General features: G+C 45.4%; 1 protein-coding gene across 12 annotated transcripts in view; it reads right to left on the bottom strand.

Moving 5' to 3' along the window:
• ADGRB1 (adhesion G protein-coupled receptor B1) overlaps positions 1-16,658 on the bottom strand; it is a 291,313-nt gene that overhangs the window by 26,933 nt on the left and 247,722 nt on the right. For 7 of the 12 annotated variants that reach the window (XM_064706755.1, XM_064706752.1, XM_064706756.1 and 4 more), the window contains 2 exons: positions 13,473-13,558; positions 7,721-7,819 (listed from right to left, as the gene is read on the bottom strand). In XM_064706755.1, coding sequence (XP_064562825.1) covers positions 7,721-7,819; positions 13,473-13,558 — 185 coding nt within the window. The remainder of the gene's footprint in view (positions 1-7,720; positions 7,820-13,472; positions 13,559-16,658) is intronic. The other 5 variants (XM_064706764.1, XM_064706758.1, XM_064706761.1 and 2 more) reach the window with 1 other exon arrangement.

Raw genomic sequence — 16,658 nt, 5'->3', positions numbered from 1 at the left:
TTCTCCAGCCAACATCTCCATGAGGGAGACCTTTCCTGAGCCCCTCTCCCAGGGAAGCAGGAGGAGGCTCTGCACACTCATGCCACCCAACGGTGCAGTCATGCATAAAACGGGAGGTGGGGAGGAAGGATGCGGATCCCTCCCTCCTCCTTCCACGCCCTTCCCCCTAATCCACCACCACGGCTTTTCCCAAGGGAAGGAGACAAAATACAATCACTGCAGGTTGCCAAGGGGAAGGGGAACAGTTGCAGCAGAGACTGGTCTGTCACGATGGCTGTCGGTACTCGGGTCACAGACACTTGGACTTCCACAGCACATGGAAGACACCGACACTGGGACGTGTCACGCTTTCGAGTGACTCAAAACGGACAGGCAGAGAGCTGATGTGCAGACTGAAATATCTGCATTTCTCCTTTTAATCTACAGACTATGGTCCTCATGACACTGGGGACTAAAACCTGACCTGACCTAAAACCTTTCATTTCCCTGTGGTCAGAAAATTTTCAGCTTTCTTGTGAGATCTCCCCAGCCTTTGGGGAGATCTTTGGGGGAAAAAAAAGCTTTTTGCTCCATGTTTGACCATTTTTGTAAATTTATTCCTGTGTGGACATTAACTTGAGATTCAAGCCACGTCTCCATTCACAAGACAGAAAACTGGACAAAACAAGTTTTCTGTGATGCTGAAACTCCACTTCAGCTGTGAATGATGGCCCTGCAAATGGGAAAGCAGCTCTTTTCCCAAGGACTCTTCAGGCATCCATCTCTCCAACCAAAAAAAAAGATCCCAAACAATTTTAACAGCTGACTAGGGAGATTTTAAGTTGTCACTCATCCCATCCATTTGGCACCAAGAATATGAGGAGAATTTCTCTGTGAGTTTTTACCTAACAAACCAGAGAAGGTCTTGAATAACAAGAGGAGCTATGAGAAAACCTCCAAATACAAACAAATACAGGCAAGACAAGAAATTACAGGACAGATACCATGAAACACGTTCAGCAGTACTTACATGGGACTTGCTCACCATTTCCTGATCTATGATCAAAGGTTTAATGTTTACTTGCTGGTTAGCTCACAGACCTCAGTGCAAGTTTTACCTGAACAAAGCTGGAGCTTGGATACAGGTTTGGACATCAGGATAGAACACCCTGGCTTCATTAAGGGTTTTTCAAGGATTGTTAACATCAGTTCTGCAATGACCACACACTAAAGTGACAGTTTATTTTTATAGTCAGAATTAGACCCTGTTTGCAAATATTCCTACAGCCTGTCCACACTCAGATCTGTTCCTTCATGGTATTATTAAGGAATTTAATTGACCTAAAGGAGCAGGGAAATGGAATTATTTTTCTTTTTAATTAGAACAAGCATTATGAGACCTCTTTGTAAGGTAAAGGCCATGATATAATCCAATACCCTTGTAATTTTATCTTGGATGGCAAATCCTGTTCTTTAATGCCCAAGACAAACTATAATTCCAAAGTATTATTAAAAAATACACAAAAAACCAGCCTGCAACCAAACAACTCCTAAAGAGAAATAACTTATTCCAATTCTCCGAAATCTGCCTCATTACACTGAAATATCTCATTGCTGTCATTTGTGGCAGTGCCTTCATAAATTTGGCTAAGCAGCAACTGCATGAAAGAAAAAATCAGAGAGGCAGAAATGTTGAATGGAAAGATAAGATTTGGTTGATAAGGAACCTTTCTAGATGTGTCTTCCATGAAAGTGTCAGCCAACACAACATGGCTGAATAGATGAAATAATTCCAGCAGCAAGTGGAAACCATAAAGTTCACTAAAAGCTGCTGGGAAAGGTCTTTAAGAGACAACTCTGCCTCCTGGAATTATCTGGAGTTCCAGAACACTCCTGGTACCCCCATTCTGTGGATGTTACTGCCACTAATGTTCAACCTGGCAATGGATCTGAGCCAGGTCTCAACCAAATCACTGAATCTGGGTGGGTTTGCCATTCCTCAAAAGAACTGCAGGCTCATAAAAACAATGATCTGGATCTGGATCCAAGACTTAGATGTGGATCTGGGGCTGCAAGGGATGCTGCTGAGAAAGTAAATTATATGTAAATTATGTTTCTCCTCAGCAAATGGTCAGATTGGAATCCACTGGTTTCAAAACCTGCTTTAAGAATGAAATTTTTGAGTCCATTTGCTCTGCCCTTCCACCTCGGTTGATGGCCACATATTCAGCTGGATCAAATCAGGGTTTTCCCAAGTTGTGCTGACTTACATCAGCTCAGAATTTGGCTCTCTTTGTGATTCACCCTCCTGGTGCCTTCTCAGCAGCATTCATCCCTGACAAAATTGATGGAAATTCTGCTTGCTACTTAAATGCATCATCTTTATTCTCAGGCAGCAGGTGGCAACAGGTCACAGGAAATGGATCTCACTCTAATTTCACTTGCAGGGCCCTGCTTAGATTTTTGAAATATTAAACTCCAAATTAAAAGCTCCATTAAAGAAATCTGGTACAGGCTGAAATTTCAGGTGAAAACTCACAGGAAGACAAGTGGGTTTTCTGTGAGACTGCCCTTAATTCTACTTGCTGTGAGCTGAATTCATAGCAGGACTCATACTTCAACCACCTTCCCTCCTGTCCCTTTTTTCAGGAGGCACGGTGAATCCTTAAAAAACCCCAGAATTATTTATAGGATTTAAGAAATATCACATTAGGGTGCTTATCATGAGATGTGATATGAAATGATCAATTGTTATACAAAGACATTGTGACCACCTAATGGCTTTTCGTGGATTAGCCATGATCAATAAATCCATTACTTTTATTGCTTGGGACAAAGGAATCAGCTGGCAGATCCTCTTATTTATCACATTTTATGACAGCCCTCAGGACAAGTGACAGCAGCATCCCATCTGAGGTTGGAAAAGACCTCTAAGATCAAGTCCAAATCTTTCCCAGCACTGCAAAACCCAGCACTAAACCGTGCCCCCAAGGGCCACATTTACACAGCTTTAAAATCCTTCTGGGATGAGGACTCCACCATCTCCTGGACAGCCTGTGCCAATGCTTGATTATCCTTTTAGTGAAGAAATTTTCCCCAATATCCAACCTGAATCTCTCCTGGTGCAACCTGAGGCCATTTCCTTTAATTCTGTTGCTTGATAGAAGAGACCAGCCCCAACCTGGCTCCAACCTCCCTTCAAGGAGTGATAAGGTCTTCCCAATCCTCCTTTTCTCCAGGATAAATCATCCCAGCTCCCTCAACCACTCCTAATGTGCTCTAAAACATAGGATCTACCATGGGAAACACACAACTTTATGAAAGCACACACCAGACCCTGCCCTGGCAGCAAGGATTTGGCCAAAATGACAAAATCTATATGTGGCTTTGTCCTTTTTGTAGCTGGAGGCATGGAGAGTCTTTGTCTTTGCAAAAGAAGCAGAATAAATGGATTGCACTTAGAGGAAAGCAATGGAAAGAGCAAAAAGAATGGATTTGGAGATAAAGATCTACATGAAGAAAGATGAAGAGTCCTGCACCCTGAGAAAAGGCAGGTGCAGGGGGACACACAAGACATGCCAATAAAGATGAAAAGGGCCATTAGAAAGGGCAAAGTGATCAATTATTTTCATTACTCAACCCTGGCAGAGCAGCAGCAACTTAAAGAAGCAGCAGAAGGGGAAAAAAATCACTTTATAATTCAAAAGCAGCTCCTGGAGAGGAGCTCTGAAAAGGGAATTGGTTGGTGGACTCAACAAATAATGGATGGGTCCTCCCTGACCAGCAGTTCTGCTGCAGGAAAATCACAGTACAGGGATGTGCTTTATTTATTCTCTCGTGCTTCTCTGCTCCTCTGACTTGTATTCACAGAATTACAGAACATGGAATGGTTTGGGCTGGAAGGGACCTTAAAAATCAGCTAACTCCACCCCACTGCCACGAGCAGGGACATTTTCCACTAGACCAGGCTGCTCACAGCTCCATCCAACCTGGCTTTAAACACTTTTTAAACACTTTAAAACTGTTTCTCCCAAAAGCAAGAGTGTTGTCCTGACTTTAGGGACACTTTCAGAGCAATCCCTGTAACTCAATGCCCATATAACCAAGAAAGGAAACCTGTAACCAAAAAAAAGAGGAAACTCTGCTCGCTCTTCCCATCACAGGCAAAAAGGAAACACCTGCTGTGATTTCTATTCTCCCCTAAAAGATGATTCCCAGTAGCCACAATATAAATAATAAAATTAGGGGAACAGGAAATCAAATGCCTCAAAACTGCCCTGAGCAGCCTGGTCTGGTGGAAAGTGTTCATCGTGTGGGTCTGGAATGAGATGAACTTTAGGGTCCCTCCCAACCCAAACTATTCTGTGCTGATTTTATGACACATGAGACAGGCAGGTGATGAGGCAGCTGTGACCAGACTGCCTCATTATTCACCTTTAATTAAGGTAAAGTGTTCTCTGAGAGTCCAATAAGGACTTGAAGGATCCAGGTATTATGCCCAGGTAAGGTTAGGATTTCAAATTCCTTGAACCATGAGGACAACACTCTCCTGAGGAACAGTCTCCTTCCTAGACCAGCCATGCATGGAAGCACTGACTCACATTAATCCTGGAATTACAATACAGGCAGAAAATTTGACATCCAAGACTTCCTAAAAGGATATTGAGCCAAGAAAAAGGGCAAAACCCTTAGATGGGAGATTTGACACATGAATCCTAAGGATTTGGGAGGAATGATGATGATAAGGGCCATGAGGAACCCCTGACATTGGCTCTTGGGTGGGGTGCCTGGAAAAACACACTGTGCCAGGGTTTTAGTCTTGGGCCAGTCTCTTCCCACTGGTCAGAGCCTGAGAGTCCAGATTTCCAATGAGCTGCTTGGCAAGGATTCATAAAATCATGGAATGGTTTGGGTTGGAAGGGACCTTAAAGATCATTTAGTTTCAACCCCTTGCCATGGACAGAGACATCTTCCGCTAGAACAGGTTAGCCTTGGAAATTTTCAGGAATGGGACATCAACTTCCATTTGTCCATCCATCCATCCATCCATCCATCCATCCATCCATCCATCCATCCATCCATCCATCCCTCCCTCCCTCCCTCAGCGCTCCCTGCTATATGCAGTGGATTCCCTCGTTCACAGCCAGCACCAAAAAAAGCCAAGCCCCTGAGACATATTTTCCATCTCAGATAAAATAATTTTCACAGGTAGGAAAGACAAATTAATTGCAAGGCAACATTTCACTGGCTAAGGGTGCCCTACAGGCAGCAATAAATGGGAGGAAATGTGGGAACCGAGATCTTCCAATGGCAAAACCTGCCCAAAATCTTCTTCAGCACAGCCTAAAAGGAAGGATTTATTTAACCCACACCTGTCAAGTCCAGCTAACCCCTAACAAGTCACAGACATCCAAAGATTTGCATTTATCATTCCCCAGGTCAAGAAATCACACAATTTCCAGTACTTATTTTTCCACTTCTGCCACTCTTCTCTGCCATCAGTTCCCTCTGTTTTCCCTCTTTTACACATCCCCTTCTCCGACCACAGATCTCACCACAGATATTTCCAAAATCCAAGAAAAACAGTCTAAAGGATCTATTTCTCACTCCATGCTACCCCAGAAATAAACCTCTGGAATCTATGGCAGGGAGGATGGGGTGAGCATGACCAACCCCAGCAGGAACAAGGCAGGAACACCCTTGATGTACTCTGAACTAAAAAATTATGGCTCATTCCAGGTCAGGGAGGAGCCAGGAATCCTCATGGCATTAAATCCACATTTAAAGACTCCAAAACTGAATGGCAAGGTCTGGGAGGAGAGAGCCCAACAGAAGGGCAGTGGCATGAAGAATAATCAGAGTTTTGCCTTTTTGGCAACCTCATTTACAAGAAATTTGGAGGAGGAAAGCCAGGAACAGTTCAGCTGAAGGGTGAAGTGGGTCACAAGGGGAAATTAGTGAACTTGTTTGTGTATTTCTCAGTGCTCCCTTTGGAGGATAAGAGCATGGGACAATTGAGGACAAATAACAAAATTGATACTGGACATTGTCATCTGAGGTACCCAATCTGCTGGGAAACAAAACAGAAAAAAAAATCCTCTTACAAGAGCCCTCCAATTTCTGTCAATCCACTTAAATTAGAGAAGCAGGAATGAATAGGAGATCTGGCTTTCACATCCCTTTTTTCTCCTGATTTGGAGATGAATCAGAATTTGTGATTTATCGCAGACCAATGTCAGACACTATTGGAGAGGGACTTGAGACTGTTTAACTTTTAAAATTAATTTACTATGAACAGAAAGCCTCTCCTATTTAAGAGTCTAATTTATTAATAGTAAACCTACTGCTGGTTTAACAGTGCTCTGCAGTTACAGGAATCCAAAAAGCAGAGCGAGCTGCTCATTCCAGACTTGTGATACACATGTCTGGACTGATTCCATCTCACCATCTCAGCTGGGCACTGCTGCAAAAGGTGAGTAAACGACCTTAGCAGTGAAAAATAAATCAAATTTTGTTCAGTTCTTCGTTTCACTGAGAAAACCACAGAACCATAAAACGGTTTGGGTTAGAAGAGGCCTTAAAGAACATCTCATTCCAACCCCCTGCCATGAGCAGGGACACCTTCCAGGTGCTCTTGAGCTGATTTTCTTTTATCTTTTTACATTTTGAGATCTGGCAATAGGCTGCCTCTTTTAGTTTAGATTAATTAAAGGTAGGAATTTTCAAACTGCAAATGATCTGAGACTGTTTCCCTCACACGTTTTGCATGTACTAATTTAGACATCAAAACCAAAGTGTAGCATCACTTGGATGTGATACAGATAATAAAATTTCCAAAAGGGAAGGAAGAAAGACAAACTTTCCCTCATCACTCTTCCTCTAACCTTAACCTTTGTGAAAAAAGCCAACCACATAAATAGCAATTTCTCCAGCAGAACAAAGCTCTGGAATTATTTTTTTCTTTTTTTTAAGCTAACTCCAGCGTCATCTAAGAAGAGATTTAACAGCATTTGACTTTTGTAACTCAGAGCGATGAAACACTTTAAGATTTTGAGAATTAATTCCAAGTGCTTTCAGGGGTCCAAAAGAGGCAGTCAACACTTATCAAATCAGTCCTGCAGGCCTACGAGGTATTAAACTTAACTTCAGCATTTCACAAGAGGAGAAAAAACCCACTTAGAAGTGATTCACCAACTCACACTTAAACCACACTCAGTGCTCTGCAGCCTCTGGAAGAAAACACTCAAGCAGGTGCTCAAGTGGCTGACAAAGCTGGATTTTGGAGTCCCTGTCTACCACCAGTATTACTGGGAATCAGTACAGCTTGAAGTCTGGAACTCCAAGAATGGAGCATTAAACAAATTAAACATGGCTTGCAACAAATGCAGAGTCCCTTTGTCTTCCATGGGCTGGTCACATGCTTAAATCTTAAATCTAGGCATGTCAAAAAAAGCGCTTTTCAGGATCCAGCCCATCAGCTCCAGGGGTGTTGCAGGAGCCCTGCTCTACTCATGGCCCACAGAATGAGGTTGGGGAGAGCTGGGGGATGTCAGGGAGGTGGGCAGGGACATGGGGAGAGAAAACAAACACGGGCTGGTGAGTGCAGGGAAATGGAAGAGGGAAATAAAAAAAGGAACTGAAAAGCGAAAATCAAAATGAAAAGAAAAAAAAACAAGGAAAAAAAAAAAAGAAAGTGGAAAGAAAGAAAGAAAGAAAAGAAGTTGAAATTAGAGGAACTAACATGGCGTTACTGGTGGCTGTGGCCGAAACTTCAGCAGAAGAAACTACTCCACACTTGGAACATTTGAGCGTCATGCCGTAAAGGGGCACTGCCATCTGACTGCAATTAAAACCAAAAGACTGAAACAAAACAAAACACTTCGCTCATGAGCACAAACGTCGAAAGGAAAGGGAAAGAGAAGCCAAAAAAGAAAGGAAGGAGAGAAGGGAGCCAACCAACCATACCCAGTTTGGGAAGAAAAATGAAAGACAGGCAGGAATTAAAACTCTCTCATCTGTACCACTCCAGATGCGGGGAACGGGGGAAATGGACAACTCAGATTTGTTGGTGCTGCTGGAGAGGGTGGAACTGTGTTGGTGAAAGTCTTGCCAGATTCAGGGTGTCTCTCTGGCACCCATGGAAGAGAAACCAGTACTGCTCTCCCAGTCTCCATCTCCTTCTTTTTGTTTGATTTTTTGGGGTGTTTTTGAGAAATTACTCTTTTCCCTCCTGGCCTTTTTGCTCCAAAACAAAAAAGGTGGCAGGGTTGTGCAGTAGAAGGCAAGAAGTAGGGCTGTGGGGGCTGTGCCTGCTTATCTGCTGTCCTAAAGCAATGAAAAAGATAAGTCACTTATTTTCTCTGACGTGGGAGCTGGTGAGACCAGGACTATTTGGTTTTTGGTCAGAGGCCACTTTTTGGTTTTTGGGTTCCCTCCCTGATGCAGGATGGGACTCTTTTATGTCCTGAAGTTAATCCTGAGCTTGGGTGTTTCCTTAGCCCCCTAACGTGCCCTGAAAGGAACCCAACTGGCTGACTGCTTCTGAGACATCCCTTCTCTCACATCCTGTTCTGGAGCCAAAAACATCTTTGCGATGAACCCTGACAATTATTCCCACCTGCTGCTCCCATTTATATTTTTTTCCTGGATGGGACCAAACACAGAAACAGCCCACTGAGGGCTGCTGGTATGAGGGGATCTGCTAAAGCACAAAAACCCTTGGGATTTTTAGCAGCTGATGTGCCACCCCCCATTCAGCTCCTCTTGAGGAGCCCAGAAGCTACATTAGCTTGGCACTGGCCCCGTTTCTTCCCAGAATTTACTGGTTGTGTGCTCTCCCTGGCCTGCACAGATCCACATCCACGTCAGATCTGGCTTGGAAAACGGGAAGGAGTCTGCAAAACATCCCCCAGCCCTTCCTGCTGTTCCTGGCATCAGAGAAGACACAAAATCACTGCCAGAGGACAGCACAGGGCCTGTCATCCCCGGGTGTGTGGTGAGGATGCTGCTGAGGGAGGCCTGCCCCAACCAGGAGGGGTTTTACAGCCCTGCCCTGCCTGGGAGAGAGATCAGGGGGCTCCACAGAGCATTTCTTAGCTTTGGTGGCTCTCTGTTCAGTCTCACTGCAAAAAAGACATCCTGATGAGCACCAACACAGCAGCAGCAGTGGGCCCAGTGGCCCCCTTTCAAGTGGCTATTGATTGGTCTTTTCATTAATTACAGTGGCATAAATCATCATTCCCATCCAGAATAATGACTAAGGCATCCCACAGAAGCTTTCAGACACAGAGGAAATTAGCTCCTGTGTCCACAGATAAATATCTTCCAGGAAGGATGGTGTAAATCCTGTGAGGAAAATGGCTGAACCAAAGATAAAGTGGGTCTGGAGAGGCATTAGGTGCACGACCCTTAAAAAACAAAACAAAACAAAAAAAAAATACAACAGCTTATCCCCAAATCTATAAGCCACAAAGAACAGATAAGCAGAGAGACAGAGAGAGGCAGAGATAGGCAGCAAAAAGAAAAAAAGTAGATTGACTTGAGGAATTTGATGGGAAACTGTACCAGAAAAAACATGAATGACATTGAATCACAGAGAACTGGCCAGAAGACCACTGTAAACACACAACTGTAGCTGCTGTTGGGTGTGTTTATGCAGAAAGTTGCAAGCAGTGGGCACTGATGTGGGCACATTTATCTCCTAATTCCTTCTGGTTGGGAGCATGAGGTTGTTAATATATTGAATTTCTGTAGCAGGTTTAGATTGGCGCCTGTGCATATGAAAGGGAAGCTAATTAAATAATCACAGTGAATAATGCCTTAATTTAATTTAGCTTTTTCTGCTTCCTAAACATCCACAAACAGCTCATGAGCTCATCTGGTGTGTTCACTGGAGCCTGGACTTTGCTACCTTTTTATTTAGCAGGGCTTTCCACCATCCACAGCCCGGAGAGCAGGAGCTTCCAACAGGAACCATTCCCAGAGGAAGGGCAATCCCAATCCCTTCCTGTCTCAGTGGATTTATCACCTTTCCCCTCTGTGTTTCTGCCAACCCAGCTCTGTTCCACCCCATCAGGACACCTGCACAGAGATTATTTCACACAAGATTTTGGGGCAAACTCTTCTTGGGTGGTTTCTGTGACCAACAGAGATAAAAGAAGAGGTCCTCTAAGGGGGGGACAAGGCTCCTGTCTCTCCTCAGGAGTGGCAGAGGAAGCCCAGAGAGATTAAACCCCGCTAAAATTAGCCCTGGTGAATATCCCTGATGGTCTCAATCCTCCTCCCTGCCTGTGTGAGCACACAAATGTGGAATAAACGCTGGCTGAATACATTTGAAATTCATTTTAAAGGCTCCTGACTTTAAAACATTCATTTTTTTGGTAGTAATCCCTTCAAGAGAGCTCAAACACTGGTGGTGGAGTTGGCCACCAACAGAGACTTTTCTGGGATGGTTTTCTCCATTCCCAGACAGGTTTTGGCTTTTCTTCATCTCTCCAGGTATTCACACCCCCTTTCTCTACAGCCTGGTTTTGTGATCCACCTATAAAATCACTGTCCCTAGAAAATCTGCATTTTTTGACAGATGTGACAACAATAACCACAGCTATTTCCACTGCTAAGTACAGGGCAGAATTCTTGTGTCTCAGGTGTTATTTCATGAGAACTCTTGGTGCTGACTAATTTGTGACAACCAATCTGTGGAGTGTGTGCTGGGCTCCTCTTAACACCCAACAGATCTTTTTTTCCCTATTTTTAGGTTTGGGTTTTTTTTCCACCCTTTTTAAAATTTGTTTTTGCAACACTGAACCATACTTCTTGCCTCTGCTAAAGGAAACACAACGTTTCTTTAGACCATCTCCTCAGGTCCAAACATCTCCAAGGCCGTTACTCAATTCTGATTTTCTTCAGATCTACCTTCCAACACGGTTCCCAAGCCCAGGCCAGAAGCAGAGAACTAAAGGGAAAGGGGCACCAGGGCTCTCAAAAGTGCTCCCACACTCTCAGCAGGGGCACTTGGGGAGGGAGAACAAAACTATTGAGCACAGATAAGGCTTAAAAGTGCTGCACACACACACACGGACACGAAAGAAGGGGGGAAAAAAGAGAAAAGAAAGAAAAAAAACAAAGAACATCAGAAAAAACGACTTTTTTTGGTTTTGTTTTTTTTTTTTGTTTGTTTGTTTTGTTGCCTCGCAGGTTTTGTTTTTAAAGCCCAACTCTGAGTGTGATCAATAACCAGCTGCTGTGTATTAAATAAGGTCACTCCGTGTGCAGTTTGGATTAGAGAGGGAGGGACTGAGAGGCAGCAACTTGCTGCTTTGCTAATCCAATAAACCATTTATTGCAGCTCTGACTTTCAAGTGCAATTACCCTGCTCCAGACCCTGCCTTGCAGCCTGGGTGGTTTTTGTTTTTGAGTTCTCTCTTTGTCAAGAAGGCATCATCCAGAATGAAGCACTTGCTTGCTAGCAGCTGCTCCAAGCAATGCACCAAGGTCACTTCTTCACTTATTTTTCCACCCAGCAGCAGCTGCTATCTCTGAGCACCCAAATCTCTTCATGTTTTATGGCCCTGGCACTGCTCAGGCACTGAAATTCCCCTTTGCTGCACCCAGGAATCCCGAGGCTTGGTTGTGTCAACACTGCTGATAAACCATGAGCCTAAGCAGGTCCCTGTGGTTTTCCCAAAATCATTAAGGTTGGAAAAGACCTCCAAGATCGAGTCCAACCTTTGACTAAACTCCTCCATGGTCACTAAATTCTATCACAAAGTTCCAGGTCCACTTGTTTCAGGAGGATTTCCAAGGATGGTGACTCCACCACTTCCCCAGGGAGCCTGTTCTGAAGCCTGGTCATCCTTTCAGGGATGAAATTTTTCCAAATATCCAACCTGGACCTTCCCTGGTGCAGCTTGAGGCCATTTCCCTTTGTCCTGTCACTTGTTACCTGGGAGTAGATTCCAGCCCTCACCTCACCACAACACTCCCTATTTCAGGGAGCTCTGATGAGGTCTCACCTGAGCCTCCTTTTCTCCAGGCTGAGCCTCCTCAGCTGCTCCTGGTGGTCCAGACCCTTCCCCAGCTCTGTTCCCTTCCCTGGACATGCTCCAGCCCCTCAGGGTCTTTCCTGGAGTGAGGGGCTCAAAACTGAACACAGGATTTGAGGTGCTGGATAAGAATTTGCCTCTACCCTCGGTTTTGCCTCCACCACTCAATTAAAAAACACTTTTACCTCAACTACTCAATAGAGCAGTGTTAGGAATTGAACTTCATCCATATTATCTACCCCTGCCCTCTGAGGCTCAGTGGAGCTCCTTTCTCCCTCCACTTTGACAGACAGGATATATCCATGGATCCTGCACTTTCTCCACCAGCTTCCAAAGGTTTCAAACTCTGCCTCCATGCAGAGGAACCAGAACAGCTTTTGCTCTCCTCATTCCTTTGTGAACAATTTCTTCCTTCCAGAACACAGCTGTTACCCACACTGACAAATCAAATTCCTGCAATGGACAATTGGGAGCAGACATCCTTGACTTTCCCAGCAGAGCTTCTCTGACTGCCACAAGAAGCCAAAAAGGCAGTGGAAAGGAACACACATCTGAGCTGGGAATCTGAGGAGACTCAGAGTGTCAGCCTGCCATTTCTGAACCTTGCTCAGGGATTAAATCAGAGCAGACTGCAGGTTTGCTCCTGGAAATGGAGAGGAGAGGAGCTCTCATCCTGCTGGGGGTGCTGGCAAAATATCCACTGCCAAAAGTTTGGGAGTAACCCAAGAGAGAGCCCTGCCCAGGAGCTGCTGCCCTGGACAAAGCCCTGGGAGACACCAGGGCGGGGAGAAATGTGGAGTCAACTCTTGAATTTATACTCCAAAGGAAAACAGGTAACACAAATCCTCTGGATTCATGAATGGAGGCTGTGGAGAAGACGAAGAACCTCAGGTGGCAGCAGAATTTTTTCTCACAGCAGAGGTTCTTAACTCACCTCTCCTACTGCATCCATCTGCTGCTCTGCTCTCTGCCAGACCTCCAGAACCCATTTCCTTCCACCACACACCACTGCTGTCCCTGGGACACCTGCCAGCCCTCAGACACGACCCCTCTGTCCCCCAGCTTGTGCCATGTGCCCACCCAGCAGTGCTGAGTCTCTCTCTGCTGTCTCCAGGAATTGGTGACAAGAGCCACTTTGCTCTCCCTCATTTCTGGGAGGATGTGCCAGCCTTGGCTGAAGCCATTTTAACAAAGAGATGAACTTTTATCCTTCCTCCACAGCAACACAGGGCTGCTTCTTGGATTTTTGTGTCCCGCTGCACTAAATGTCAGTGCAAAGACATTACATGTGTGGTTTTTTCCTTTCATTTTGCTTAAATCTGGTTTTGCCTTTTTTTTGGTTTGCATCCCAAATCTCTTTTTTCTCCCCTTGCCTGGTTATTGATCACAACCTTGGGTATTTTTGGTTTTTATTTTCACTCTTTACTTAGATGTATTGATAAGGCATACCCTGCCCGTTCCTTCAGTTTCTTATCTGTTATTCCATCTTTGGATACAAGTTTGTTAAAAACCAGAATGCCAATAACCATGTTCACCTGTCAAAAGAGAAACAACACACAAGTTTTGTTCTCAAGCGGGTCAGGTCAAGCTCGATAACACAGAAGGGTTTCTCCCAAAGCCAGGTCACACCTCTGCAGGCCACCACCCCTTGTGTCCCCTTGTCCCCCCCGTCCCACCTCCCCTGGCCGTGCATTAGTGAGCTCAGGACAGCAGAATGCAGCTGGCAGCAGATAAAGGAGGCTGGAGAATCATTAAAATTGGAAAAAAACCCCTAGATCATCAAGTCCAACCCTCAACCAGGTCTCCATGAAGCAGGAGAAATTGGGAATTTCTCAGATTGCTGCAGGGCTGCTTGAACCCCAACACTGCCTGAGGTCCAGCACGGCGAACTCCAGGCACAACAACAATTTTTTGGGCTAATCCAAATAGAGAATGGCCAGTACAGAGAAGAGCAGTGGATTGACATTGGCTGCTTCCCAAAGTACCTTCTGGAGTTAGAAGCAGCATTAAGAGAATGCAGACAACATGTCACAGATCTTTCCTGGTGAAGCGCCACTGCTGCTCTCAAAATAAGGGGTGGAGGGCTGCTGGGGCAAGTAGAGACATCATCTGCTCTGGTGGGGTGTCTTGGGAGATACTGCAGATGGCACAGCACAGAGAATTCCCAAAAAAATCAGTGATACAATTCCATGCAGTCCATTTTCCTCAGGGTGAGAGCAGGGTGTATCAGCATCCCTCAGAAACAAAAATCCACAGTGGAACACAGGCTGGACAGAGCTGAGATCCTGCAGAGTGACCCCAAACTCCTCCCTGTGCCTTTCCAGCTGCATCCACTGCTGCCAGCTGCATCTGCTGTACAAACGCCATCCAAACCTCAGCAAAATGTTAGTGACACGCCAGCCCCACCCCTGCATGGAGGAGGTCATGATGGTGGAAAAGGAGACATTCTCCTGCCTTTGCTGTCAGTGGAACAGCTGCTGGTGGCAGAAACATGTGGTCAGTGCTGTTTTGCATGTGGAGCTTGCAGGGAAATGTTTCAAGGCCAAATTCAGAGACAAATTCATGTGACTTCACGTGTTTGTGATTTTAAGAGATCCAAAGAGTCACCTGACCCAAAGGCAGGGACCAAACCTCTGCCTAATTTCCCAAATCACCCTCAAAACAATGATCAATCTTTCTGCTGGTTTCACCAGCTCACTGATGTGGAGCCCACAGCTAGAAATTCACAGAAAATCTCAGAAATTGCAGTTAATTTTTTGTGTGCATCAGCTGCTGGGTCAGTGGACAGCTGAGACCATTTCTAGAGTTCACCATGGTATTGATTCAGAAAAACAACACTGGCAAGTCAGGCACAGTGACACAGCCAAGGATCAGCAGGAAATCAAAGCCTGGTTATGAGCATGAAAAGAGAGGGTGAACACTTTGAAATCACTGATCCTTCACTGTGGAGGATCCAGAAAGTTTTTTCCTTGAGGTGCAGCCAGGCAGGAGGAAAGGTGGGGTTGAAGTGTGGCTGGATCTCTCCCTAGGGATGGCCAAAGTGTGCATCCTCACTCCTAAGGAGCAGGGGAGACAACAAAGAGCAGTTCTGCACTGGTTTTAATAAATCAATCAATTAATTAATCCAGTACATTGATCACCACAATCAACCCCTGCTTTGATCCTGGCTCCACTTCTTTCCTAAGTCAGGGATACAACTTAGATATTCTTCCAATAACATGCAGAGTAGCTTTACTTCTTTATCTTTGAGACAACTTCCAGAAGCAAAGCCTCAAATGTGAAATTCCTGGAGATAACCATGACCTGACCACTGCTGACCCTGTCCTGACTTCATTCCATGAGCCTCCCCCTGCTTTCAGCCTGCACAAAACCCACCAGGCTGCTCCACATGAGCTGGGCAGGCAAAACTGCTTCCAGCAGCTCTGTGTTTAAGGCAGATCAGGATTTTTAAGAATAAAGGTCAAACCTTTATCCTTCAAAGCTGCAGCTGTTCAGTGTCAGTGGCCTGACTGTGAGTTACGAACATTGCTGAAGCTGCAGGCCAGCCACCTTCAGAGCTTTATCAACTCTTTGAGCTCATCTGTTTGCAGGTTCCCATTTATAAAAAGGCTTTCCTTGCTTCTCCTTCTCCTTCCCCAAGCTCTTTGGTGGCTCTACCAGGGCAATATCCATTTGTCACTTTGGCCAGGAATGAGTCAGGGACTCTAAATGGAGGCGTGTGGCCTCTCTCTTGGTGCTGATCAGGGCCAGACACCCCCAGAGATGATTCACCACCAAATATCAGCTGCAGGAACCACCATTTGCATGTGCTGACCCCTCTGTGAGGACATCTCATTTCCTCTGCTTGGTGGTGAGGCAAATCTGAGCCGCCAAATGGAAGCAGGCTCCTGTGTTTTCCTCACACTTTAAAAGAGGAAAAAGGGAAAGATCACCTCCCTTGCTGTTGGCACAACAAAAGCAAGGTGCTTTGAGGCAGCAGAGTGACTCTGGGCACTACCAAAGCTTCCTCCCTCCGAATCGCTGTGTCACAACTCCACATGAAAGACCTCAGCTCATACCAGTTTTGATTTCTCGCAGAGGAGGGGCCACTGCTGGCTGTTCTCTTTGTCACCCCGATGAAACGGTGGCACCGAGGTGGTTTGATGTGCAGTGACAGCGCTGAGAACAGAGGCAGCCCGAGCTTTTGTGGAGTTATTCTCCTGTAAGCTCCTGCTGCTGCTGCTGCGGGGCATTTCATCCCCCAGGCACTGCACGGAACAAAAGCCTGAACTGAAAAAGGAATTGGGAGTGTCAACAATCCCATTCCTGTGGGGCTCTTCCAGAGCCTCAGAGGGCATAAAGCTCCTCCACTGGATAAAACAGTGGGCTGGAGAGAAACTGCAGAAAGATGTGGGGGCTCAAACGTGGCTTTAAACCCATCAGGAATTGCTGCAGGAGGGATTTCCTGGAGGTGCAGCAGTTCTCAGATTCTTTCAGCCCTGAGGATTCTCATGGGCAGTGAGGCCTCAGCAGCAGGGAAGGAACATCACCTTCAGTGGCACCTTAAACTCAAATTATAACTGGCCAAGGTTGGTGTTGGGGCTGTGCTGGACAGAAGAATGGACTCCCCATGCAGGAGCTGGAGTTTAGGAATTC

Source organism: Zonotrichia leucophrys, chromosome 2 (genome assembly GCF_028769735.1).
Source record: "Zonotrichia leucophrys gambelii isolate GWCS_2022_RI chromosome 2, RI_Zleu_2.0, whole genome shotgun sequence".
NCBI classification, from domain to species: domain Eukaryota; kingdom Metazoa; phylum Chordata; class Aves; order Passeriformes; family Passerellidae; genus Zonotrichia; species Zonotrichia leucophrys.
Note: the sequence above shows the minus strand (reverse complement) of the source record. Positions and strands in the feature narration are given on the sequence as shown.